This window comes from Condylura cristata, unplaced genomic scaffold (genome assembly GCF_000260355.1).
Source record: "Condylura cristata isolate star-nosed mole 26May11 unplaced genomic scaffold, ConCri1.0 scaffold00028, whole genome shotgun sequence".
NCBI lineage: Eukaryota > Metazoa > Chordata > Mammalia > Eulipotyphla > Talpidae > Condylura > Condylura cristata.
In genome coordinates, this window is record NW_004567129.1 from 27045359 (window position 1) to 27072261 (window position 26903).

Consider the following 26903-nt stretch of genomic DNA (forward strand, 5'->3'; position numbering starts at 1 on the left):
TTTCTTTAGCTGAAGTATCCTTTGTTCAGTAAGAAACACCTATATTCATTATAAGAATATTTGTGCATTATAATGTCTTTGATATTGAGCGATATATAAATCACAGCTTAGTTTTTTTCTATAAACAGAGTGACAATGATGATTAATCTCAGTCAATTTTTTTTATGTGACAGGCACACTTACAGAACCCACACGTAATTAGTATGTGAATGCCGACATTACCATCTACACGTTACGTATATGAATATAAAAGGACCTGAATAATAAGGTCGTTAATGCTGAGGATGCAGCTAAGGCCAGGGATGTTGGTTTTAGCTGTAATGTGCAAATCTTTTACAAGCAAAGGGAGCCACATACTGTCTTTGAAATAAAAGATGTGCACATAAAAAATAAAGAAGACACATTCAAAAAGGGCCATCATGGTAACTCTTTATAAGTGGGAAATGTTTCAATATTTGACAAAAGAGTGGTTTGATAAACAGATGAATATTTAAAATCAACAAAATAGTAACAGTATGTTTACAGACAAGGAATATTAAAAACAATGACAGTGTCGTCTTAGAGGATTTGCTCTAAAAGTCTGACTGAGTATGACTGTTAGGATTACAGGTAACTATCTTTTTTGTGAATGTGTACATTTTATGGAGGAAAATTGTTTTGCAAAAAAGCATAAACTTCCAAAATAATCTTCCAAATACAAAATGTACATTTCTGCAAGATAGTAAATGATACTTAAAAGTAATAGTGAAGCCAACACAGAATAAGATACAAATAGAAACACAGATAGGCAAATTTCAAAAACACTGATCTGATATCCATGTTTTATATGTATAAAAATATAATTTACCATCAGATAATAAGGAAATACAAAAATTGGATTATTGAGTAAACCTATCTATTATTACTTGACCTATTTGGATAAGAATGGGAAGGAGAGTAAATTTCAATAAATAAAGTAATTCTGAAATCATAAATTCTGCATAACCCACAAAAATTAACACATTTAAAAAATAAAAGTATCAGGGTAACCCCAAAATGAAATTTTCAATGTTTAAAATGTAGCTGAAATACAATGAAAGGTTTTCTCAATTCACAAGTATAAATTTTCCAAAATCAATGAAGGTGTGATGATAAAGATACTCAAGTAGTTGTTTCTTCACAGTCCAATTCTTCCCTGTGTGAATTCTCTCCAAGTGACTGACTGGGAAAGCATAAATAAGGAATTTGCACCTTAATTACATTTGTTGGGACTCTCACTAGTACGAATTTTCCTAAATATTGTATTTTAACCACATATTCCACTAATTCCAATTTAGATTTTCTAATTCAGATTCTCACTAGTGTGACTTTATGTTGCTGAAGCCCTCCTAACTTCCTTACAGTTTATAAAGTTTCTCACTGCTGTGAGTTCTCTGATGTTGACCGAGGCTCAAACCAGCAGTAAAAGTCTTCCCACACTCCTTACCTCCATAGGGCTTCTCACTGGTGTGTGTTCTCTGGTGGCGATTAAGAGCTGAGCCACTACTGAAGGCCTTCCCACACCTCTTACATTCATAGGGCTTCTCCCCAGTGTGAATTAGCTGGTGCTGAATAAGTTTGGAACCACTACCAAAGGCCTTCCCACACTCCTTGCATTCATAAGGTTTCTCCCCAGTGTGGATTCTTTGATGTTGAGTAAGGTCTGAGCCACTACTGAAGGCTTTCCCACACTCCTTACATTCATAGGGCTTCTCACCTGTATGCATTCTTTGATGTTGAATAAGTTTTGAGCCACTTCTAAAGGCTTTCTCACACTCCTTACACTCATAGGGTTTTTCACCAGTGTGGATTCTCTGGTGCTGAGTGAGGTCTGAGCCACTATTAAAAGCTTTCCCACATTCTTTACACACATAAGGCTTCTCACCAGTGTGAATCCTTTGATGCCGAGTCAGGGCTGATCCAAAACTAAAGGCCTTCCCACATTCATTACATACATACGGTTTCTCACCAGTGTGGATTCTCTGATGCCGAGTAAGGGCTGAACCACTACTGAAGGCCATCCCACAAGCTTTACATTCATAGGGTTTCTCACCTGTGTGAATCCTCTGATGTTGAGTCAGGTTTGAACCACTACCAAAGGTCTTTCCACAATCCTTACATTCATAAGGCTTCTCACCTGTATGGATTCTGTGATGCCGAGTCAGGGCGGATTCAAAACTAAAGGACTTCCCACATTCTTTACATTCATAAGGCTTCTCACCACTGTGAATTATCTGATGTCGAATAAGGCCTGATCCAAAACTAAAGGCCTTTCCACATTCCTTACACTCATACGGCTTCTCACCAGTGTGAATTCTCTGATGGTGGGTGAGATTTGAGCCACTACCAAAGGCCTTTCCACACTCACTACATTCATAAGGTTTCTCCCCAGTGTGGATTCTTTGATGGTAAGCAAGGTTTGCACCACTGCCAAAAGCCTTGCCACATTCTTTACACAAATAAGGCTTCTCACCAGTATGAATTCGCTGATGTCGAATTAAGACTGAAACAAAACTAAAGTCCTTCCCACATTCCTTACATTCAAGGAGTTTCTCATTAGTATGAATTCTCTGGTGCTGGGTATTGAAAGTGGGCATGTCTTCAGGAGTAAATATCATTTGACTGAAATGTCCTTCCTGAGATTCCTGCTTTCTCTCAAACTGGCTTTTATATTCCCAGTCACCTCTGAAGCTTGAACACTCAATGCTGTTTTTTATAAGTCTTTCCATTATCTCCCATCAGAATGATTCTATTCCATATATATCCTTTGTCAGAAATGATTTCATGGTCTCAACCTTGATTCACAGTCTGAAAGAAAATAGAAAACATTCACTTTTTTGTGTGTTCTGGGAGAAATGAAGCTTTTATAACAGATATGAAAGACTGAACTATAACTAACATGAAAAAGTGAGTGACTGATACAGTTTTCAAATATGATTGGAGATTTTGAAAAATAAATAAGGAAATCAGAGTAATGAAAAGTCACACTGGTAGCTGAAGGATGTATTTAGGAAAACAGAATAAGTCAGTTGATCCTATCTCATGATTTAGACAAAAATTCCCCAGATTTTTTGAGGAGTTAATAAATATACAAATGTCCAGGCTCCATTCTGTTTTGTTAGAGGATAAATCTAGTGTCATATACATGTAAAAATAGGGCATGGTATTATTAAAAAAAAAAAAAAAAGGGCTTGAACCTCCTTGGTGGTGCAGCAGGTTAAAGCACAGCATGATGACGCTGTCCACAGCCACTGCAGCACAAGTTCAATCCCCAGCCAGGGAGCTGACCTACAGGATACAGCAGACCTCTCCTGTCTCCCCGCTGATCCCCTCAGCAGTGTATTTCATCAGTTGGCCTGTTCTGCTCCCCACTCTGTCTCTGGTGGATCCTCTCACCCCTCGTACCTCTGGTCTGCACCCCAGTTCTTGTGTGCATAAATAAATAAAATCTTGAAAAAATAGAGCATATGCATACCTATTTCTTAGGGTCGTTTGGAGTATTAAGTGTCTACATCTGGGAGGAAAATCTGGTTACTGTGTAATGAACATAAATTGGATATAATGTGAAGTAGGTAGAAGAAAAAGTTATTCCAGATACAGAGTATCATGTCCACAGGTTAATTTGTTGAATGAACTGGACTGAGCAGTGGAGAGGTTTCTTTTGTGGTTATGATCCGAAGATTATAAAATGGATGAAAATAATTCTGAACCCCAGCTCTGATGATTATTGCATTGTTCTGAAATCACCCATACTGCAGTAAGGTAGTTGCAGTTTGGAGTAGTGATATGCCACACACAAAAAAAAGGGCTTTGTTTATTTTTTTATTTATATACTTACATCATTGTGTATTCCCATAAAGTTCCCACCTTCGGTTCACCTGTGAACAATCACCATAGCCCCTTATGTTCTTCTCTCCCCTCTTTTGATCCTTTTTCCTCCCCCTAAAAAACAAAGAAAGGAATTTAAGGGGCCTCTCTGGTGGTGCAGGGACTAAAGTTTCAGCACCATGAAGCTATCCGCAGCCACTGCTGCAAGAGCTCGATCCTCGGCCAGGGAGCGTCTGACCCACATGGTGCAGCAGACCTCTCCAGTCTCACCAGCTGCTCCCCTCAGCAGTGTATTTCAGTAGATCGCCTGTTTTATTCCCCACTCTGTCTCCGAGTCCTCTCACCCACCTACCTACCCCTGCTCCCATGCCTCTGGCGCACACTCCAGCTCTTGTATGCATAAATAAATAAATCTTTAAAAAAAAAAAAAAAAAAAACGGGATATAAAAGAAAACACTCATTTACAGGACATAACACATTAAAGTAGTTAGGAGTAAAGGGCATATGTCCACAGTGTTTGTGTGTGCATTTGTTCATATGTGTGTACAAAAAAAAAAAACCTTCATTTTTACAATGGAATGATTATAATGAAGCAAAATATAAACAGTGAATCAGAGTAAAGTGTATACAAGAATACTTTGTACTGTTCTTGTAACTTAGCACTTAATCAAGATTTACTCTATCTGAGCTTTTGAAAGCCAAATATCTACTTATATATAAATCTGTATCTTATTTTTATATCCTCCCATTTCTAAAAAGTTCTTTAAGGAAGCTAAGAATGAAAGAAAAAAAAATCATACACAAAGGTTACAGTGTCTTAGTGCTGTGCTTTAACCTGCTGCACCACCAAGGAGGGCCCCACAGTGTCTTAATTAGTATCAAAAACCCAGACAAAAATTTATTTCTATGATTGGTCATTATCTGTGTGCCCAGATTCCGGCAGTAGACACAAAAGGGAATTACTATACAATTGATTATGTGATTCCTATTTGCCTATAGAAATCAGTTCCAAGAAGTATAAAGCCATAGATACAAAAGCCACAAAGTTGGACACAAGACCTTCATGACCTCAAGATTATAGAAAATTTCTTAAACAAGAAATTTGGAAATTTGGAAAAGATTTCATTATATTGAGATCTAGAACCTTCCATCAAAAGCTACCTAGACAAAAAAGCCCAGGCAGAATAGAATAAAATATTTAGCCCACATATGTCAAAGAAGAGCCTAATATACAGAAGATATACATATATACATATGAACTAGAGAAAACCACCTAATTAAAGATGGGCAAAATAATAATGCAGTTTTCAAGAGTACATCCAAGTGACCAAGAATTGGTTTCCAATGTCATTAGTAATAATGAAAACATCAATTAAATGTGATTACCTTAGACAGCCACCAACTGACAAAAGTTTGAAAGTAAGCTAACAGCCTAGACTGGCGTGGAGGTAGAGCAAGAGGAACCCCCATAAATTGGTGGTGCAAATAAAATACTTGCACATCTCCAGAGGACCTTGGGCATTATCTAGTATAACAATGTATGAACCTTAGTTCTCACAATTAAATCACATCGGTGCTAAAGAAACACTTGTGCACCAAAATATGTACACAGAATGTTCATGGTGACATTGCCTGTCAGCAGGTACAATGTCCATCAAGAGAAGAACAGATAAGCAGCCAGTTGTGATCTGTTCATACAATGGAACAATATAAATACAGCAAAGGAATACAATAAATTATAGCTGTAGGACACAGAGAAAACATGAAGCTCAAACTTTTTTTATGAAAAAGATGCAAAACGTGTATTCAAATGAAGGTAGGAAACAAGACTGGAACTGGGATGTAGCTACTGAAGTTCTCATGAAAGGCAAAAATGATGAGACAGTTGTTACCAGGGGAGCACAGCTGTGATTTGGTTGTGAAGGGGACCTCTAGTGATGGCTATACTCAATATTTTTTTTAAGATTTATTTATTTATGCATACCGAACTGGGGTACAGGCCAGAGGTACAAGGGCGGTGAGAGGATTCACCAGAGATAGAGCAGGAAGCAGAAGAGGCGGACTGATGAAGTACACTGCTGAGGGGAGCAGTGGGCGGGCGGGCCAGGAGAGGTCTTCGGGCCCTGAGGGTCACTGCTGGGTCAGGTGGGGATCTAACTCATGCAGAAGTGGCTTTAGCTTCTTAGTGGTGGGTTTTAACCCGCTGCGCCACCAGAGAGGGCCCTATACTCAATTTTTTAACCTGGCTACACCTTTTAGGAACTTTAGAATTATTTGTTAAACTGCATAAATGGCTGTTTTACACCATTTCTGTACTAAGGTCAAAGAAAAAAAAATAAGTCAGAAACATTCAAATAAATATACTCCCTAAGAATGTTTTAAAAATTAAATTGTATAAGATAATACTTATAAAATTCAATTTTATATGAAAACGTACTAAAAATGCTGGATCAAATTTTTAAAAATCTTATGTATGTACATAAAACACTGGGAAGAAAATATCAAAACGTTAGCAGTGGTTTCTATGGGGAATCTAAATTTTCTGCAGTAGGAACTCCTATGCTTTTCTGGTTGTCACTGAAGTATTTTACATGCTTGCTAGAATTTTGAATAGTATAGTATTTCCCTACCTCCAAAAGTCACTGCAGCTCTGCCATCTTGGGACCCTTAAAATGATCATGTTTTACTTTTATAATTAGAAGGAAGCAGTAGTTTAAAAAAAGAGTACATAGAAATATTTAGCCACTTAAACTAGTAACAGAACATGAGGTGAGGTGTGGGTTGGTGTTTGCAACCAGTCACATTTTCTCAAAAGGTAAATTCCTGGCATCAGGTCAGCTGATGCACAAGAAGTTCTCAAGAGAAGGAAAACAAGTCCTGTCCTGGCAAAGAAAAGGGGATTTCAGGAAACAAGGGAACGGCTACCTTGCAGATGCCTCGCGGATGTCCAGTAGTCATTCTTCACTCGGAGGCCTCTGGGCAAGCAGGGCACAGCGGGGGAGGGAGACAGGAGTCAGAAAACACCAGGCGCTCTGGGGAGCCCTAGTCCACCTACCGCCCACCACCCACAGATACAGATCTGAGGAACTTCGGGCGTCCCGCTCACTCCCAGCAAGAGCAGGTCCCTGCGGCTCTGGGCAGTCTGTCCCTGAGCTCTGATTCTCTGGGGACAGACTGGAGTCACAAAAGCACAGACAAAGGCGCCTCACACCTGCAGTGCTATATGAACCGGTCACACAAACTCGTTCACACCACGGGGTCGCGGGCACCCCAAACCTAAACGCAGTGTATTGCTCACGGCCACGCACGCAGGCACACACCTCAGGGTGCCCCACACTCACATCCCCAGCGCCACACATCATAGTGACACAGTGCCAGCAGTTCACAGGTAAGCGAAAGCAACAAGATGACAAACGCACACAGACAGCGGGAACACACATCCTGCACAGTTACAACATCCCGCAGTTCAGCACCACACAACCTCGGGGACACGGACACACCGAGATTTACAAGGACAGAAAGAGATCGCGATCGCGCTCGTGTCACGACCGATCACACGAGTACACCCCAACCACTTGCACCATCAAACCCGCAAATCAAACCTTCCCCCCGCCCTCACAGCTCCACACTCGGTCACACAGACCAGCAACACAATCACCATCAGCCACATTTCTCGCAATCTCCCCGTCTCAGCTGGCTCCCTCCACCTCCCCACACCCCAGTGCAGACCGGAGGCTCCAGAATGACGCGCCCGACCTACCCCCGGGCTCCGGGCAGCCTCACCGACCCCGCCTCCGGACCGCGCAGCTCCGCGGCGCTCCAGCCCAGCAAACCGAATCCTGCAACCTCCCGGGCAGAAGCCGGACCCAGTCCGCTCGAACCAGCCACGAGGCCCCGCCTCCTGCTCGCTAGCTCTCGCGCGAGTGGGAGTGGGACCCAGGGGCTTCTGGGAAGTGTAGTCCAGAGCGCCCGCTGCAGGAAGCCGACTCCGAGTCATCGAGAATCTCGCTGGCGGAGAACCTGGACTTGGCTACAGTTGCATCCTCCAGCTGAGCCGCGCTTTGGAGGCTGGCACGGGTTCCTGGACCAGACCTTACTCAGGCTTCTTTGAGCCCCTTTGTGGACTGAGCCTTTGAACTGAGAATTCCTGCAGAAGAGCCCCCACTCTCGACTACTTCGTTTTCCTGCCACTGATTGCGATTTACTGCCCATTGGCTACAAATTCCCAGCCACGACCATATTCCAAGTTGAGTTCAGTGTCTTCCCTGCTGCAGTGAGAACTCCTAAACATTGAACGTGCAGTTTTTCTTCGGCGCAACTCGGCCCCCCAGGCGCCTCCCACAGACTTCGGCCACACCTTGCATACACCTGACACCCACGCCCACCTCCTGGAAATGCATCAGGGGCTGCATCGGGGCTGGGTGGACACCGGCAAGGTACCTGCGCGCTCGGAGCACCGAGGCGGCCTGGCCGCGTTAGTCGAGCGTCCGGGATGCTGCGTGCAATTCCGCCTGGTCCCGCGAGCGCTCGGATGCGACTGCGGAGCGTGCGCCAGAGCCTGCAGAACGAACCTGAAGCGGGACCCGAGCCCCTGGGACCGGCCAGGTAAGGAGTTGGGAAGAGAGGAGTCAGCCGGCGCAGGAGGTCTGTGAGAGTGGGCGAGGAAGGGCCGAGCGTGCGGAAGCCTGTGGACCTAGGTGCTGGGTGCCTGGGGGAAGAGAAACTACACGCGGGTAAGAGGAGTGCGTGTGAGGGGCGTTCTACATGATATATGACTTTGGGGGGGGCGGGAATTGACAGTCTTGGGCATGTTTGGCTGCATCTTTGTGCGTGCACAGTGTGGGGTAAGTTTGAGTGAGGATCTCTCTGAATGGATGTGAGTATGTGTGTGATCAACCTGTATGTCTCATGGCTGAGATGGTGGCAGATTCTGAACCCTTCCCAAAACACGTTTCCTCTTAATTGTGGTAAATCGCAATCTTCCTGGAGCTTCGGTGTTAAGGCGGAAAAGCTACATAATTGAGCTAACAAGTTACAGCATTTTTAATATAAACTGTTCAGATTTCCAACGTTTGTCTGGCACAAAACACCAATACAATCAAAACTGTCCAGCTTCTATGAATTACTGCAAAGGTGGCCCCCGTGTAGTAAACATTCTGACACAAACTGCTATAATCGGAGGCAGTGACTTCTCACTGTAGGGGAGGGACTCACGAGCACCTACGGGGTCTGAGACCATATAAAATGTCCACAGATTATGCTGACTGATGAGACAGAACAGCAGCTGGTTGTGACCGCTTGTGACTGTACAGGTGCCGCTTACCTTTCTCCCTTTCTTAATAACCTGCTCTTTTAAAATGTAAATTAAAACAGGTGAGGCACAACGGGTTAATAAAAACCGCCCCGGAGGCACAACGGGTTAATATCAACCGCAGCACTATTAAATTAGGTGCAGCTGCTTCAGCACGAGTTTGATCCCCCACGAGTTCGATTCCCAGGTCCAGGGAGCTGACCCACATGTCACAGCAGACTTACCCTGACTCTCCCACTGCTCCCCTCAGCAGTGTACTTCGTCAGTCTGACTGATATGCTCCACACTTTGTCTCTGGTGAATCCTCTCACCACCCCTGCACCTCTGGTCTGTACCCCAGTTCTTGTGTGCATAAACAAAATCTTTTTAATAAACAACAGGTGAGACAAGGACCGCAGATCAGAGTTATTGCAATTCTTCCCATGTCCACAAGATGGCGGCAGAGCCACTACACACCTGCAGTCTCCCCAGGGTTACGCACAGCTTCAGCCTGGCCCACCCACCAGTCTGATCCTCAGGTCACCTGCACCTCTTCACTCTCCACTCCCCACACTGGACTCGCCCCCTCACCGAGGCCGCCTCTGACCCGATGGCCAGTTCTTGTCAGGCAGCTCGTCCTTAAAACCTTCCTCAGTAACTCAGTGAATGTCCAATCAGCCTCACAGTTGTGCCCCGGATAGGGCGCATTCCTAGGGGCTCCGTAACCGGCCCCACACACGTCCACTCTTGTAATGTGGCCAGTGACATCTCACTGTGGGGAAGGGAGGAGCTTTTAGGGGAGGGACTCGTGAGCTGGGACGTGGTGGAGCATCGCAGGCTGATGCTCAGGCTGTGGTCCGCCTAGGTCTGCCTCTCCCGCCAGACTCAGAACTGGTTCTGTTTACTTCCTCTTCTTGCATGCTCAGGTCCCATTCGTACAATGGGGTGGCAGTATTAGCTGCAGAGGAAAGAGCAAAAGGGGGGGAGACTAATCAAAAGCCCTGAGGAAGAGAGCTAGAGTATGTTTGCAGGGATGAGATGTGTACTGTCATTCACTGCTGAAAAAATTAATTCATACCACACTTCTGGAAGTGCGGGTTTGAGGGGAAATGACACAGAGACCAGGGCCACCCTCGTGATCAGGTCAGCCTCAGGCTGTAGGCCTGTGAGGTGGGCAGCACTGCCCAGGTGATGGTGTGACTGACAGGACAGTGAGCTGATTTTTTTGCATATATTTTTATTTATGCATACAAGAATGGGTACAGGCCAGAGGTTGGTGTGGGGGGGGAGGAGATTTACCAGAGACAGAGTGGCAAATAGAACAGGTAAATTAATGAAATACTGCTGAGGGGAGCAGTAGGTGGGTCAGGGGAGGTCTGCTGCGCCCTTTGGGTCAGCTCCCTGGCCGGGGATGGAATTCCTGCTGCAGTGGCTGTGGATTGCTTCATAGTGCTGAGATGTAACCCCTTGTGCCACCAGGGATGGCTCCTGTTCTTAAACTTTTTATAGGATAATTTACATCGATTTTCCAATATTAGGCCAGCTTTACATTTCTGGTCATTGTATAATTCTTGTATAAAAGATTCTATTTGATAATATTCTGTATTGCTATGTATAGAACTGACTCTACTTAGTGATATTTTAAATATTTTTGCATATTTATAAAGGATGCTAATTTACAGGGTTTTTTCCTGTCTTTTCTGGTTTTAGTTCCAGGTTGAGATGATAGTAGCTTCACAAAGTGAATTTGGAAGTGTTCCTTCTTGTTTTCTGGAATAGATTAATATGAGGTTGATGTCTGTTCTTTTTCAAATGTTTGGTAAATCTTGTGTGAAACTATCTAGCTAGCCAATTTTTTGGTGTGAGTTTTTATTCAATTTCCTCAACAGTTCTATGGCTAGTCACATTACCTCTTGCACATTGTGTGAGCTGGTTGTTTGTGTTTTCTCAGAAATGGGTCCATTGCATGCAACTTAGCAAATCCATGTGTGCACATTTGTTCAGTTTTTCCTCATCCTCCTAAGGTCTGAGGTATCTAGTGAGATCCTTTTGGTTGACGGCATTAAGTTTTTCAGTGTCCATACTGATTTTCTTTCTAGCTTGTTTTTTCAGTTGTTGAGGGGGGCTGGAATCTCCCCTTATAATGTGGATTTGTCCATTTCTCCTTTCAGTGCTATTAGCTTTTCCTTCACATATTTTGCAACTCTTGATACACTGTATGTAATGGTTCATGTACATTTAAAATCTCTGAGACTTCTTGCAGCAGGACACATTCATCATTGTACCTTTCCATTTCTGGTTATTTCCTTACCTCTGATGTCTTTTTTTAAAGATTTACTTACGCACACAGAACTGGGGTACAGGCCAGAGCTGCAGGGGTGGTGAGAGGTTTAACCAGAGACAAAACAGGGAGCAGAACTGGCAGATCTACTGAAATATACTGCCAAGGGGAGCCGCAGGTGAGACTGGAGAAGCAGGTGGGTCAGCTCTGGGGTGGGGATTGAACTCACACTAAAGCGGCTGCCACTATCTTGCAAAGCTGCGCCCTAACCCATTGTGCCACCAGGGAGGGACTCTGAAGTCTCTTATTTCATGTTCATCCTACCACCCCTGCTTTTTAAAATTATTAATGATTGATACACATTTATTTTCATCCTAATGGTATCAGGATGTGTTTGAGTGAAATTTAATGAAGACAGCATATAGTTGGACTGTATCTTTTAACATGCTCTACTAATCTTTATCTTTTAATTGGCATATTTAGGCTATTTGTATTTATTATACTTATTGACTTATTAGGGGTTTAATATACCATTTTATGATTTTTCTTTATTCATTTCTCTTTCCTTTGTTTCTAAATGGGTCACTTGGACTTTTTCAGAATTCCACTCTGAACTAGCTCTAGTGTTTTTGAATGTGTCTGTTTATTTTTTTTAAATGTAGGCAAGGAATTTTATTATTTTAAAACTATTTCCCACCACCACCACTTATCTCTCATTGTCTCCTTTTCTCCCTATCCTGCCCTTCTTTTTCAAAAAATAAGTTTATTTTTACATCATTTTGTGCCTTTTTCCATCTCAGTTGTAATCCCCGTGGGCTTCCCATCACCAAATCGCCCATTTGCCATCACCATAGTCCTATGCACTCCCCCCACCCCATTTTTGATCCCCTTCCCACTCCATCCCCGTAAAATGTCTCTGGTATATAGTTGTCATTACTATTATTATTTTCTCCCCTGGTCCATTATACTCCTACTATGAGTGAAACCACCTGGTATTTTTCCTTTTCTTTCTGGCTTATCTCACTAAGCATGATCTTGTCCAGCCCCATCCATGTTGCTGCAAAGGCATGTATGTTTTTTTTTTTTTTTGGTTGCTGAGTAATATTTCATTGTGTATATGTACCACATCTTTTTAATCCAGTCATCTACTTTTGGGCATTTGGGCTGATTCCATGTTTTTCCAGTTGTAAATAATGCAGCAATAAACATAAGGGTGCAGGTATCTTTTTGAATCAGTGTTTTTGTGTCCTTGGGTAGATGCCTAGGAGTGGGATTGCTGGGTCATATGGAAGCTCCATGTTTAGCAGTTTGAGGAACCCCCAAACACTTTTCCATAGTGTACCACATCTTTTTAATCCAGTCATCTAGTTTTGGGCATTTGGGTTGATTCCATGTCTTTCCTGTTGTAAATAAAGCAGCAATAGACATGGGGGTGCATATCCTGCTCTTCTTAACATCAGCGCTCTTGTGGAGCTAGGACTGATGTCTTAGGACGAAAAATGAAAAACGTGTTTGTAACTCTAGAAATGATGGAATTTTACAGTGGCATACCAGCTTACATGAGCCATTGGCTTATTCTAGGGATGTGAGGCTTGATCAGTATTTAAAAATCCTTAGAGGTAAGCCATCATCTTAAGAGTGACCAAGAAAAATCACATTATATTAATGACCCCAATTGATGATTTCTCATATACAATTTCAAGGAAATCGACAGGGTTCTAGGTCAGTGTTTCCAGGTACCAAGCGATTCTCAAAGATATAAAGGGCCTGATCGATAGAAACATCAAATGTTTTATATGGCACTGCCCTGAAAATGCCAACGTGGAGTGAAATAGCAGGGCTTCTATGAATTTTAAAGTCATTTTTCTACAAGCAGCCTCATAAGGATTTCATTTCTGGTTGAGTGTCCCTATGCATATAAAATACAGCAAAATGTATAGAAAATACAATTTATAAAAGAATTTTACTTTGTGAGACATCGCAAGCTTGAATGCAACAGGACTGAGTGGACGTGATCTTTGCACCCCCAGACTGCTCCAGGCTAAACACAGTCTGTGAAAACTATCAAGTATAAAGGTGGGATAACTTTTATGAGGCTAGAAACAGCATGACTCAGGGTGTAAGCAAGGTTGCACAAGGAAGTACATAAACCGGGTGCAGAAACACTCAGACTGGGTTCTGGGTCCTGTGACGGTGCAGTCCATTTGCGTATCAGCCTCCCAGTCACACCGGAGAAATGCTGAAAAACTGAAATACACTGCTTTTGCTTTTTTAGAAAAAAAACTCAGTCTTCTAAACCTCATGTGCATGTAGGCATTTAATTTCAAACAGCTACATTTCAGTTTTGCAGTAGCTCAAGTTCAAAGGCTCAACATCGTGCTAGCCACCTCTTCTTAGACAATGGAGGTGGCCCCATCTGCTTTCATGTCGTTGTAGCAATTGTTTTATTTGTATTTACTCATTCATTTACCATTTCAGTGCTTTGTGACTGACTCTATAATAGATGTAGCAATAGGTGAGCTGATAAAATCTAGATCCTCAATCATAATTTCACAAATAAAATAGAGCATCTTTACTATCTCACTGTGAAGGGTTGTTGACATGTAGATATTTAAAAAACACTTCAAACTGATTATAATTTCGTACTAATTTTATCTTTAAAAGAAATAAGGAAAAATTTCAAATACACAGAAGTAGGTTTAACAGCAAAAACAAAACAAACCACATACCCACGCCTTATCTTTCCATCATTTTGACAAACTTAAGCTATCCAGCCGCATTTCTTTTTCACATGAGCATTTTAAAGGAAACTCCTACGTTGTATCTAATCATTAGTATATAAACGTCACAATTCCTCTCTAACATACATTTTTAATAACTGCAGCGCAATTATCACACCTATTGACATAACTTTTTAAATATTATGTAACACTGGCATCCCAGGTTTCCTGCTCCTTGAAACATTCCCATGTTGGTACGACCTGGTAGGTTTGTTGGGAGTCTGAAAATATTCAAAATTTCTCCCTTATATATTAATGGTTAAGAGTGAGAGTGTTCCCATTCACTACTTTAAGTGTTTCTTCCTAAAACAAGTGTCCTAAAGTTTAATGTGGGTTGAATGGAAATGAGGATGAAAGACTTCCACAAATGCATACAAGTAACATATTCTCTCACTGAAATAAGTTCATCACGTGCATGAAACAAAAGTGAATCCTACCATCAGAAACTTCTCTAGAATTTATTGTCTATAAACACAAAATTCACAATGGAAAGTTTTCTAAGGATTATTTAGTTACACTGTGCACTCGCTGATGGTAGGTTAGGTGGGAATGCTGCCTGAAGGCCTTCTTACACTCCTTACATTCATATGGTTTCTCACCAGAATGGATTCTCTGATGTTGAATAAGTGAGGAATGAAGTCTGAAGGCCTTTCCACATTCTTTACAATCATAGGGTTTCTCACCAGTGTGAATACTTTGATGTTGAGTAAGTTGAGAGAGCAGTCTAAAAGTCTTCTCACAGTCCTTACATTTGTAAGGTTTCTCCCCAAAATGGATACTCTGATGTTGAGTAAGTTGTGAGAAGAGTCTAAAGGCTTTCCCACATTCCTTACAATCATAAGGTTTCTCTCCAATATGAATACCCTGATGTGAGATGAGTTCTGAGTAACGACGAAAGAACTTCTGACATTCTTTACATTCATAAGGCTTCTCGCCCGTGTGAATTCTCTGATGGAGAGTTAGGTGATAGGCCCGACTGAAGGTCTTCCCACACTCCTTACAGTCATAGGGCTTCTCTCCAGTGTGAATCCTCTGATGAAGAGTCAGCTGTTGCCGCACTCTGAAGGCCTTCCCGCACTCCTTACACTGGTAGGGTTTCTCACCAGTATGAAGTTTGTGATGTATTCTAAGGCCTGTACTGCACAGAAAAGCCTGTCCACATTCCTTGCATTCATAGCACTTCTCAGCAATATTCAGTCTCTGATGGCGAGTGAGGTGTGCATACTGTCTAAAGGTTTTCCCACACTCCTTGCATTCATAGGGTTTCTCACCAGTGTGAATTCTTTGATGGAGATTAAGCTGTCCTCGAACTCGAAATGCCTTTCCACACTCCTTACACTCATAGGGCTTCTCACCAATATGAATTCTTTGATGTGCTCGAAGATCTGCCCCGCATGTAAAGATCTTTCCACATTTTTTACATTCACAGAGTTTGTCCGAAGTGTGAATTCTCTGATGTCGACTAAGGTGGGCACTCTGCCTAAAAGCTTTTCCACACTCCTTACATTCATAGGGTTTCTCACCAGTATGAATTCTCTGATGGAAAGTAAGTTGCTGGCGCACCCGGAAAGCCTTCCCACACTCCCCACATTCATACGGCTTCTCTCTATTATGAATTCTCTGATAGAGAGTAATTGGTTTGAGTTTTCTGTAAGTAGACATTTTTTCAGAGGTGGCTTTTTTCACTTCTCTGAAATACCCCTTTTGGGGACCTCCTTGTCCCACTAACTTTTTATATACATAATCTTTGCTGAAAAAGGAATCTTCAAAGCCACGTCTTCTAATTCTTTCCATTATCTCCCACTGAGATAAACTTATTTCACAGATACCTTTTCCTTTACATAAATTTTTTGAGTTATTCCTGGGCTCCAAATCTGAAAGAAAACCAAATAAACACACACTATTTTATTATTCCAGAAAAAGTAAATGACCAGGTAATAAGTTTAGAATACATAGAACAACAGAAATAAAGCCAAGTTGAAATAGACAGACTAAAAAATGCTAAAATAGTCATGTACTTTCAAAAAACCTTAGAGAAATGATGAAAATGAGGTAAGGTCAGATCATTTGGATGCATGCCAAAGTTGGGGAATCTCTTGTGTGTCTAAATGATTTCTCTCTCAGTTAGAGTGAAGTACAAACACCTCACCATGGACAGCAGTCACTATCTCATCTGTTCCCTTTGCCCCTACGACTCCTACTTTCTCTCAGTTCCTAGAATGTCACAATCATCGCATTTTTTTAGTACGGTTCACTGGCTACCACGTCTCTATTTTCTTACCTTACAAGTTGCCAAGGGCAGAAAACAGTCTTTCACTTATCATTAACAACCCTCCAGCACAAAGTAGTGCCGCAGCCAAGTGTGATGATAATAGGCCCTGTGAGAATGCCTCCAGCCCCACACAGTTCAATCAAAAATTCTTTTTATTGGCCCTCCCTGGTGGCGCAGTAGGTTAAAGCACTGCACTGAGAAGCTAAAGCCATTCCGTATGAGTTTGATTCCTGCCTGCCCAGGAGGTGACCACATGGCGTGGCAGACCTCTCCTGACCTGCCCGCTGCTCCCCTCAGCAATGTACTTCGTCGATCTGCCTGTTCTGCTCCCCTCTCTGTCTCTGGTGAAGCCTCTCACCACCCCGAGCCTCTGGCCTGTACTCCAGTTCTATATGCATAAATAAATAAACCTTAAAAAAATTATTTTTATCAATACCTAGAATAGCAAACAAAAGCACATCTAAACTATTCCAGTTAAACACATGTGGAGAGTACATGCTTACTTTCTGATACCTTAGCCTCCCCTTTCTCCCGCTACTATAAATAGAGCTGTCACCATTGCAGCTACTTCCACTTTGCAGTCACGAGTGACGTTTTTCCTGCTTTCACAGCCAAAGTGACGAAAGGTGCTACTGATTTATCTTCATTTGAGTTTATATAACTACACACATTTCTGTTACAAATACTTGACCTGCTTTACTCATTCATAGCTCTCCCTATATTCTCTTCATAGCCAAAACTTCTGCAGAGTGGAGGTGGGGGTGGGGTGAAAGGATTCACTGGAGACACACTGGGGAGAAGAACAGGCAGATGTACTGAGATACGCGGCTGAGGGGAGCAGCGAGCAGGACAGGAGAGGTCTGCGGTGCCATGTGGGTACTTCCCTGGCTGGGGATTGAGCTCAGGCTATAGCGGTGATACCAGGAAAGCCCCTACTGTAATTTTGTAAGAATTTTTTTGACAAATAAGAAATGAAGTATAAATGACCAGTAATTAGCCAACAGTCTTAATAGGAGTTAATATTTCTTCGGCTGCTATTTATAAAGTATTGCACGTGTGATAAGATAGCAATTTCAAAGGATATACTTGTAAAATAAGTATTAAAAGCCAGTACTCCACAAGGGAATTCAGTCAATATCAAAATGGCCAAAACATTTGCCCAAAAAAATGATAAACTGTTCAGCATAAAGACCCATACAAATTGGCATCTGAAAAATTAAACAATGGGAAATACGATGGAAGAAAAGATGTAATCACAAAATAAATAAGTATAAACTTATGACAAAATAATCGTATTTACTCAAGAAACAAAGTAGAACAAGATATAAAAAATAACCCATCAAAAAGGTTTGCTTAAAGCAACAAAACAGTTGCAGTGTGGTGAGCCTGAGGTTTTCGTGAAGGCACCGTCATGACGTCATGGTCATGTCAGAGGAAGCCGGGAACGTTGACCATTCTAAGAGATGGAAGACTGCAGTAAAAACAGCTGAGCTGTGATCAGATATGCCCCTCGCTATGAAACCAACGTTGAAGGGTGGGAGAGCGCTGCACACCGCACTAGAGGTGGTCCAGGGAGGCCCAGGGAGGCGGGGCAGATGCACTCTGGGAAACTGAGTCCACCCAGGGTCTGCTCCCAGGGGCAAGGGCGGCTCTACTTCAACTAAACTGAAACTGGGAGCAGGCACAACACACCACACAGGTGATTTAAACTGAAATAAAAGGCTGGACCAAACATCCAAAGATGGACCCAGATGGGAAATTTGAAGGTATCAACATTTATGATAGATGGTAAATATTACCCATGTAATGTTTGGATTCTATTAGATCAAAGGGCTTTACTCCAGAAAATAAAGCTAGTGTGATCAGATCAGCCTTAATAAGACATAAGTGATCTATAAAATGACCAATAATGAGCTAATATCTACTTAGATCAACGTGAAAGGAACAAGGCCTTGCCCTTTGTAAGTATCAACTTTAATTAAAAAGAAAATGAGGAGCAAATTATCTGATCATAAAATTATGTTTCCTGATATGACTTTAATCTCTTAATTTTGCTGATATAAGATGAATCAGAATACAGAATATTGGGTTGTGAGAAAAGCCATGATGTATTTTCTCTTTCTCACACAAAAGTGCAGTGTGACTCTTCCAACAACCCAGTATTTGTGATGGAGGCAACTCTCGTCATGTTAATCACAAGGTTGATGTGTCAAGAGATACATTAAACCCGAAGATCAGAACTGTAATTCTGAGCATCAGTACTATTGAATAATCCATACCAAACTCCAGTGACATACTGCATAATCTGCTGATAGCCTACTGTTTACTTCACCAAGAAGTCAGAAGCCACTGAATGAAAAAGTATGGAGTCTCCCTTTGTCACATTATGCCATCAACCTAAGTCCCTTTTTTATTATACACGATTCTCCTTTATAAATTGGCTCCTACTTTCCCATCTACTGAAGGTCTAGTTAATAAAAAAAGATTTATTTATTTATGCATACAGAACTGGTGTACAGCCCAGAGGTACAGGGTGGGGCAGTGAGAGGATTCACCAGAGACAGAGTAGGGAGCAGAACAGGCAGATGGACTGAAAGACACTGCTGAGGGCAGTAGCAGGTAGTAGAGGAGAAGTCTGCTGTGCTGTGTGGGTCACCTCCCTGGCCGGGAATCGAACTCATGCTACAGTAGTTGCGTTAGCTTCATAAGTGCTGTGCTTTATCCCATTGCGCCACCAGGGAGGGCCCTAACGTGACCCTTTCTCTCCATCAAGTTCCCTCTCTTTGAAATCATTACTCTTCACTCTATAAATATGTTCTACTATCTCACCTCTTAAAATATATTTCTTATACCCATTTTTTATGTCAGCTTTATGGCAAGATGCCTCCAAAAATAGTGGTATATACTTATATTCACCACTGCCTCATCTCTCTTTTTTTCTATCTCCCACTAATTTTAAAATAAAGCAAAATCATATTATATAGAGCACTTCTAACAGACACAAAAGTAGACACAACAGTATTTGAAGCGTTCGCGTATTTATGCGAGAGCCTCAACAACCACTGACCTGCACCAGTCCTGGCCACTGCACACCCCATTCCACTCTCACCACACTGGGGAAGGCGCAGCTCATTCACTCCTCTGTGTTTATGACAGGACTTATCCAAGGAACAGGGTACATACTACATTTCTTTTAAATTTTTGTTTCCCAAGTAAGTTTGTTCTCTAATATTTTCCAATGGTGGACACTTTATTAGTATCATTCAGTGGACACTTTATTAGTATCATTCAGTGGACACTTTATTAGTATCATTCAGTTTTTATAGGTGAAGCATATTCCATGCACAGCAATACATCAGGTATGTGTATAGTTGCCTGGAAGGTTCTGTTTTTGATGGGCTGGAGTCTAAGCTGTTTCCTCTTCCCTACCTAAAATCACCTCATTCTCCACTACTCCTCCATAGTCTTACCACTCCATTCTTGCCACATTCTTAAGGGATTTCTCCATAAATCTTAGTCACTTCATGATACCCGGTGACCCATTTGTTTACTTGTTTATTACATGACTTCCTTACTACCATGTGAAAAGAAGCCAATGAATGCTGAAATAAAAGGCAAAATACTAAAGATGACCTAGAAAGGAACTGAACCCAAAATATAGGCTAAATGGTTGTCATTAGGGAAGAAAGGTCCCCAAAGCCCCCTTTAGAATGAGTGGGAGCTCTGGGAGTGAAGAAACAGGCAGTAAGAAGAAGCACAGGTGAGATTTTTCAGGGTTTCAGGTCTGGTCTTCATAATCAGTACTAAGGACCGTGCCACTAACCATGCAGCTCTGTGGTTACCACATGCTCACCTAGGCTCCAGCTTCTTTTCTCGTTCCTCACGCCCATCCAGGGTTCTTTCCCTTGCTCCAGTAGGGTAATTACATCTGGCTTAGAAATGGAACATCCTGCTTGGAAAAAAAAAAAAAGGAAAAATAATGGAATTATTTACTTGATGAAACCTTTAGAACAAAGGGTGAGATTAATGAGATTGACGTTCAGAGTTATTTCAGGATCACAAGAACACAGAAGTAGGAACATAATCTGACTAAATTTAAACCTCGACAGACTCTGTCACTTCAGAGAAGAAATGATGGCGAACACTAGTTTCAAGTCCTGCTTCTGTCATCCAACCTCCAGAGCCTGAGTTTTCTCAGTTGTAAAAAGGGAATAATAAAAATGAGTTGAGTGAATGCCTACGACAAAGCAAGCACAAGATATGCTCATTAGGTTCTAGTTTTGCTGTTTTATGATTATTTGCTGAGAGAAAAATAGTTTCTTGCTAGGATACTCATCCAGTGGCAGTGCAAAGCTCATATATTGGAATCTTTGCATCATGAACTGAAAGATAACATGTATCTGTCCCATCCATGAGCTGTCCACTTGAGTTTTAACCAAGTGCTGACATACACTGTGTCAGCGCGCCAGACACCTGTCTAACAACTTACTTTGCAAGTGAGTGAGTAGGACCATCTCACAGGAGTATTAAACCAGCTTTCTTTGACAATAGTTTTGCTTTGAGTAGCTAAGCATTTAGTCCAGTCATCTTTAAAGAGAAGCAGTTATAGAAAAGGCAAAAGAAGAGATAAAAGTCACTGCATTATGAGGGACACTGAAGTCCTATTTAATGCACGAATAGCTGAAGGTACCTGGTCCCAGACTACAAAGCAGATGTTCAGCTAGTTTCTAAAAGTCAGCCCTAACATTCAGTTCTGTGAATTCCTAAATTAGTAGCCAGAGATAAGTTTACCCAGTGACACCAAGTTGCTGTAGTTCTCCAAGGTCACATCTTTGTACAAATCCCTCTGAGTGGAATCCAGGCACTCCCACTCCTCCTGAGAGAAGTGTACAGCCACATCTCTGAACAGGACCAAATCCTGAAATGAGAAACCCATGGATTATTTGTAAAAATATTTATTTATGTAAACGGGCAACACTTCAGCTTTGCGGGTAACATCATCTGTGTTACATGTCCTTCCCACTCCCCCTCTTTGGAAAAATAATTCCTTCAAAATCTAGTGGGCACACGAACTAGAGGAAAATGCCTACTACAAAGTAAGCATTCAGTATGCTCATTAAGTACTACTTTTTCTGTTTTATGTTATATTGCTAAAAGAAAAACAATCCCTTGCCAGGATATTCATCCAATTTTCAGAGATGCTCATTTCTGCACTCGACAGATGTGTACTGTGGATACTGAGTTTTACTCACTTCCAGATCTGTTCACTTCCAGGATCAGTATTTTGTAATCAATTGAAATGTGTTACAAAACACTGCTTGTCACAGGCCCCCAAAACATTATCAATAAATGTGATTTACTCTAACCTCTTCCCCCATCCAAATAACCTGAAAGTCTGTTTTTAAAAAGCAGAGTGTTCAAGATTGATCTAAGATGGAACTACCTGCAGAAAGCAAGGAAACACACCAGCCCGAAGCGGCCCGTCCAGAATGCTCTAGAAAACCTCGCAGAATAGATGGGCGCTCTGGCTTTTGTTTTTTACTGATAAAAAGCAACACTTGGCAATCATATCTCTATGCTTGATACTGCTGCAGACTTAAGACTTCTGGGGCTGAGTGCAGCTATCATCAACCCATCACTGCTGGGTGGGGGCTACAAACTCTTGAGGGGTGGTGTCATGCCAGTGTGGGAAGATGAGAAAACCGAGCCAGGAAGATGAAGGCTAATGACAAGGAGGAGTTAGGACTTCCTCCGCAAAGAGTGATGGACTGGGGTCCCCAACATGGGCTGAGAGCGCCAAGCGTACTCAGAGCACACAGGTTTGTTCAAGACTACGCCTTCGGGTCTGTTCTTCACACCCTGCATCAGGCAATCGGGAATTGAGAGCTGAACCAAAGCCTCTTTAAAGGCGACTGGAATGTCTGCAAAGGTGATTTCCATCTAAGGGCTGCTAAGACAGAAGAGAAGGGCCATTCACCTTTGTCTCGTCCTTATGTTTCCTTCTCCATTCTGGCTTGAATGCCCACGCTCCTAATCAGGGAATCAGAGCCCGCATGGTCCCCAGAATCCATAAGTGGGTCTCCCACCCACTCTGTGGGTGGTACAGTCATTGTCACAGACACATTTACCTGCTTATATTAACAAGAACTTACATTTCTGTACATTACAGAAAAAACATTCTGTTCATGTGCCATTGTATACAGAGGTGTAGTTGGCTTGTTTGAAAGAGTATGAATCTCATAGTCTTCTGGCATTTTTCTTGGTTTCTTTTTATAGCACTTTCCTCAATGAGCTCTTGCTAATGGCTGTTACATTTCAATTTGTTTTCCTACTGGCATGTTATTCTATACTTTTTATTTTTTTATTATTTTTTTTATTTTATACTTTTTAATGAGAATGACATGTTGCCTTCTGAATTAAGAAAACACATGTCCTATACTTTTAATATGTGACTACTACAAAATTTAAAATTATACATGTAGCTTGCATTGTAATTCTTTTCAGAAGTGTTCCTCTGAAGTGTTCTCTAATCTTGAAAAGCTTAGATCAAATAATCTCTCTAAGGACTTCATTTTTGCTTATCTCTGCTCTAGACTAAGATCAAACACACATGAGACACTGAATAATTTGGTGAATTCACACATGGACACAGATGGAGAAGAGGGGACACACAGGAGAATGAGAGAGACGGGGAGGAGCTGCTGAATGGGGCTCAAGGAAGTTTCAGGGTAACTAATGAGAATGTTCACGTAGCCTGAAATAAAGTACAGCATTTCCAGTAGAGTGAAACACTAACTTACATGAGCCATGATTTCAGACTTGCAAGAACTGGTCAGTTTTTCTCGTGGATCATTTACTGGAGAAGCCAAGTCCCCAGAAGCCGGAGCTGGGGGAAGAATACACAAACAGATGAAGACAGACTCTCCTGTGTGGAAGCTCGAGTCCCGTGGCTTTAGCAGCAGCAGGGGCTTCAGTTCAGCCCCCACCAGGGAGGCAGACCTGCACCAGAGAATGGGCTGTCCACTCTGTCCTGACCATATCCACCGCGATCCCCTCCCGCCTTGTCATTCCACTGAGAAATGGTTATCGCCCCCTTTAAACAAGAACTGTCTTCCAAAAACTCAGAAATCTAGCTGCTCTCTGAAGTTTAGAATAGAACCTAGTGTAGACAATAATTTCCCAAACTTTGCTGCACATTGGAATCACCTACGGATGTTTACAATATACTTGAGCTGGCCTTCTACCTGCTAACCATTCTGATTTAACTGATACAGGGTGTGACTTGAGATTTTTTTAAAACCTCAGTGGTCAGAGTCACCTGAAAGACGTATTATAACACCCTTTGCAGGGGTCACTCCGAAAACTTGACATTCAGTAATTTGGAATGGGGCTTGAGAATCTGCATTTGAAAAATGTCCCCAGGTGATATACTAACTCTGCTGGTCCAGACACCACAATTTGAGACCCATTTGTATGGACACTGCCCGGCAGGCCTCTTTGACGCAGACTTTGCTGGGAACTCTACCCACTCTCCTGTTCAGAATCGTCAGTCCTGCCTGCCAGATCTAACTCACCAACCCATCCTTGTTGGCTGAGAAAGTGAATCTGCAGAGCCTGACTATGAATAATTCTCCTCAAAACCCATTAGTAACTTAGATGTTTATAAAAGCAGCAGATAGTAGATTTGAAAGACTGATGATAATTCTTATTACTAAAGACTGGGGGAAGGTAATGGACACTTGGGATATGATAAAAAGAGTAAACATGATGCATGGAGTGTTTATAATGGGACCAACAAAGCTGGGGGAAATGCAGTATGTCAGAAAATAATATTGGGGGCCCTCCCTGGTGGCACAGGGGGTTAAAAAGCGCAGCACTGCAAGCTAGCCGCAGCCACTTCAGAGCAAGTTCGATCCCCACCCTGGAGCTTAGCTGAACCTTATGGCGCTGCAGACCTCTCCTGACCCGCTGCTCCCCTCAGCAGTGTACTTTGATCATCTGCCTGTTCTGCTCCCCGCTCTGTCTCTGGTGAATCCTCTCACCGCCCCTGAGCCTCGGGCCTATACCCCAGTTCTGTATGAATAAATAAATCTTTTAAAGGAACAATAATACTTACTGACAGGCAGTGCAAAGATAATTTTTTTTTTCTTTTCTTTCCATAGTAACCAAGGCCAGTTTGACTAAAATCCAGTGAGCTCTCAGGAATGTACTCTAGTACCTAGTTCTAATTCTTGGTAAACAAATTTTACAAGTCTATCTCCACCCCATTCAGTCCTTTAAAATCCCCATAAAGACTCTACCTGTACACATTTTAGGGAGTGATCTGAAACCTAACAAGACCCAAGTATGTGCTATTATTTTAGTGCTATTTATTTAAGTGCTTTACTATATTTTATATACTTATTTATGTTTTGCATTTTATATGTTACACATTTTATAAATGTTATACATTTGTTTTATGTTTTTTCTCAGTCAGCCTCTCTCTTTCCACCCAAAGGCGTGCCCCAGACAAACTTAGTTCTACATGTTTAAGTCCTAGGACCTCCTTGGTGGCCTAGGGGTTAAGTTTCAGCGCAGGGAGCTGACTCACAAGGCACCCCAGACTGCTGCAGTTTCACCAGCTGCTCCCCTCAGCAGTGTATTTCAGTGGGTCTGCCTTTACTGCTCCTCATGCTGGTGAATTCTCTCACCCTCTCCCACCTCTGGTCTCATGCCTCAGTTCTGTGCAAAAATAAAATAAAATCTTAAAAATTGATTAAGTTTAAAAAAAATGACTAAGTCCTGAATATGGCATAGTTACTATACATAAGTTTTCTCTTTCACAATGTAATTTTGAAATTAAAAAAAAAAAAAAAAAAAGAGACCAGCCTGGAAAATTCCCTGAGCAGACAAAAGTGATTTCATCATACAAACAAACTTTAATACAGCTTGATTTGCAAGCCTAACTAGACCTGGGTCATTTCTTATTTACACTTTTGGAAATCTTAAGCCAAGCTTAAACTGTTTCCCCAGTTGGTTAAGAGGTAACCACTAACCAGTTCCCTATCATTTAAGAAAATTCTATGATCACCAATCACTGGGAAGAATAAGCTGCCTCCACTCTTATTGTATAAGTTGTTTCATAACAAAACACTGAGAATTGTTCCATATTTGTTTTGAGTGCTTCCAGTGTTCCTATTGTCTGTGATTAATAAACTCTACCCAGTACTATGGTGATGCGCTGGCTTTACCTTGGGATTTCTGAACTTACCAATGTGATAGGCCTCAAATATATTCAATTTTTTATTTGTCAAAAACGAAACAAACTCATGCTACCGAATCACTAGCTGCCTCTGCTGGCACCAAAATGTACTATTCCTGCATTCTTTTGGGCTTGGGGGGGGGGTCTCATATTTACTCAGGAATCTTTAGAAAGATCTAACCCTCAGGTTAATCCTTAACAAATCACAATCGAAAACAAAGAGGCACATTAACCTCCAGCAGGGGTATTTCCTTCATCAGGGATCCTTTGGAAAAACACTGCCTTCAGAGCAGTGTGCGCTGTGAAACTGCCTTCAAGCCCTTAGATGAGATGCCTTTAAATTTGCAAGGAAATCCTCATTTCCCTCACCCAACTCAAAGAGGAGACGACTCATAAGCAGGACATTTCAAGAGAACGAAATCCAGCAATCTCGTCTCCTGAAAGTCCAACGCATTTCACGGAAACAAAGGAACAGCACAAACTCACACAGAACCCCGATTTTGGAGACGGAGCAACGACTCGCTTCACTTCAAAGGCCTTCTCCGGGGACTGGCAGGGCTGTGGGGGTGCAAACGGGGTTCGTTACAACCCAGATTTTCTTGACTCGGTCATCACCCCCGCCGCCGTGCCCCCAGACCCTGGCTACCCCCACCCGCGCGCACGGATGGAAATGGGGGGGACGGGAGTAGTTCCACGGTCACCGCGTGGGGGTCCGCAGCTCCGGGCACGCTGTAGTTCGGACACCGCAACTGCCCACCCACCCGGGAGGCCGGTCGGGTCTTCTCAGTCCAGGGGGTGCTCCCAGACCCCAGAGGCCCACCCTAAATCTCGATCGAGCGCCTGGCGGGGGACCTTCATTCTGGGGCGCCACTTTCGACTTCCCTCTCGGTCCTCTTCCCTCCCGCCCGGCCTAGGTGGCTGAACAAGGACGGAGATGCGTAGGGTCTCAGGATCTCCCACCGCAGAACAGGCCGCGCCCACAAACCCGGCCCGGCACCCACTTACAGCCGCGCGAGCTCACCCCACGCCGTCCCAGCCTCAGGACCGCTGGCCCTGACCGCGGAAACTCATAGTGGCCTGAGGCTCCAGATCCGCAGCCCGGACCTCCAGTGCGGGCTCCTCCCGGAAAGCAGCGGCCACCGCGGGCCGGGGGCCGGGACTGGGGTTCGCGGGGTGGGAGGAGCGCCCAGCCC

General features: G+C 42.6%; 2 protein-coding genes across 4 annotated transcripts; both read right to left on the reverse strand.

Moving 5' to 3' along the window:
* Window positions 1-1036: 1036 nt before the first annotated feature.
* On the reverse strand, window positions 1037-7689 carry LOC105854171 (zinc finger protein 345-like). The gene is given in 4 exon segments (XM_012730540.1): window positions 1037-1381; window positions 1383-2826; window positions 6772-6821; window positions 7607-7689. Coding segments are annotated over 2 exon segments (1398 nt in total). The 5' UTR covers window positions 2748-2826; window positions 6772-6821; window positions 7607-7689; the 3' UTR covers window positions 1037-1348.
* A 6078-nt stretch (window positions 7690-13767) lies between these two features.
* On the reverse strand, window positions 13768-26814 carry LOC105854169 (zinc finger protein 30 homolog). 3 transcript variants are annotated; one of them, XM_012730531.1, is made up of 6 exons: window positions 26716-26814; window positions 26197-26268; window positions 23270-23355; window positions 21261-21387; window positions 20323-20421; window positions 13768-16071 (listed from the first exon to the last, which is right to left on the reverse strand). In XM_012730531.1, the coding sequence occupies exons 3-6, from the start codon at window positions 23276-23278 to the stop codon at window positions 14702-14704; spliced, it is 1605 nt and encodes a 534-aa protein (XP_012585985.1). In that variant the 5' UTR covers window positions 23279-23355; window positions 26197-26268; window positions 26716-26814; the 3' UTR covers window positions 13768-14701. The 3 variants fall into 3 exon arrangements, with proteins under 3 accessions (XP_012585985.1, XP_012585984.1, XP_012585983.1); XM_012730530.1 differs by lacking the exons at window positions 23270-23355; window positions 26197-26268; window positions 26716-26814 and having other exon boundaries at window positions 20323-20418; window positions 21261-21405; XM_012730529.1 differs by lacking the exons at window positions 23270-23355; window positions 26197-26268; window positions 26716-26814 and having other exon boundaries at window positions 21261-21405.
* Window positions 26815-26903: the final 89 nt, after the last annotated feature.

Bases quoted from the DNA above. Each gene is read 5' to 3' on its own strand.
- LOC105854169 (XM_012730529.1), bottom strand. From the start codon at position 21,405: ATGGGTTTCTCATTTCAGGATTTGGTCCTGTTCAGAGATGTGGCTGTA. The intron at 20,422-21,260 runs GTAAACTTATCT...TTTTTTTCCAAG, and splicing joins CAGCAACTTGGTGTCACTGG to CAGGATGTTCCATTTCTAAG. The intron at 16,072-20,322 runs GTGAGCATGTGG...GTTTTCTTTCAG, and splicing joins GAAAAGAAGCTGGAGCCTAG to ATTTGGAGCCCAGGAATAAC.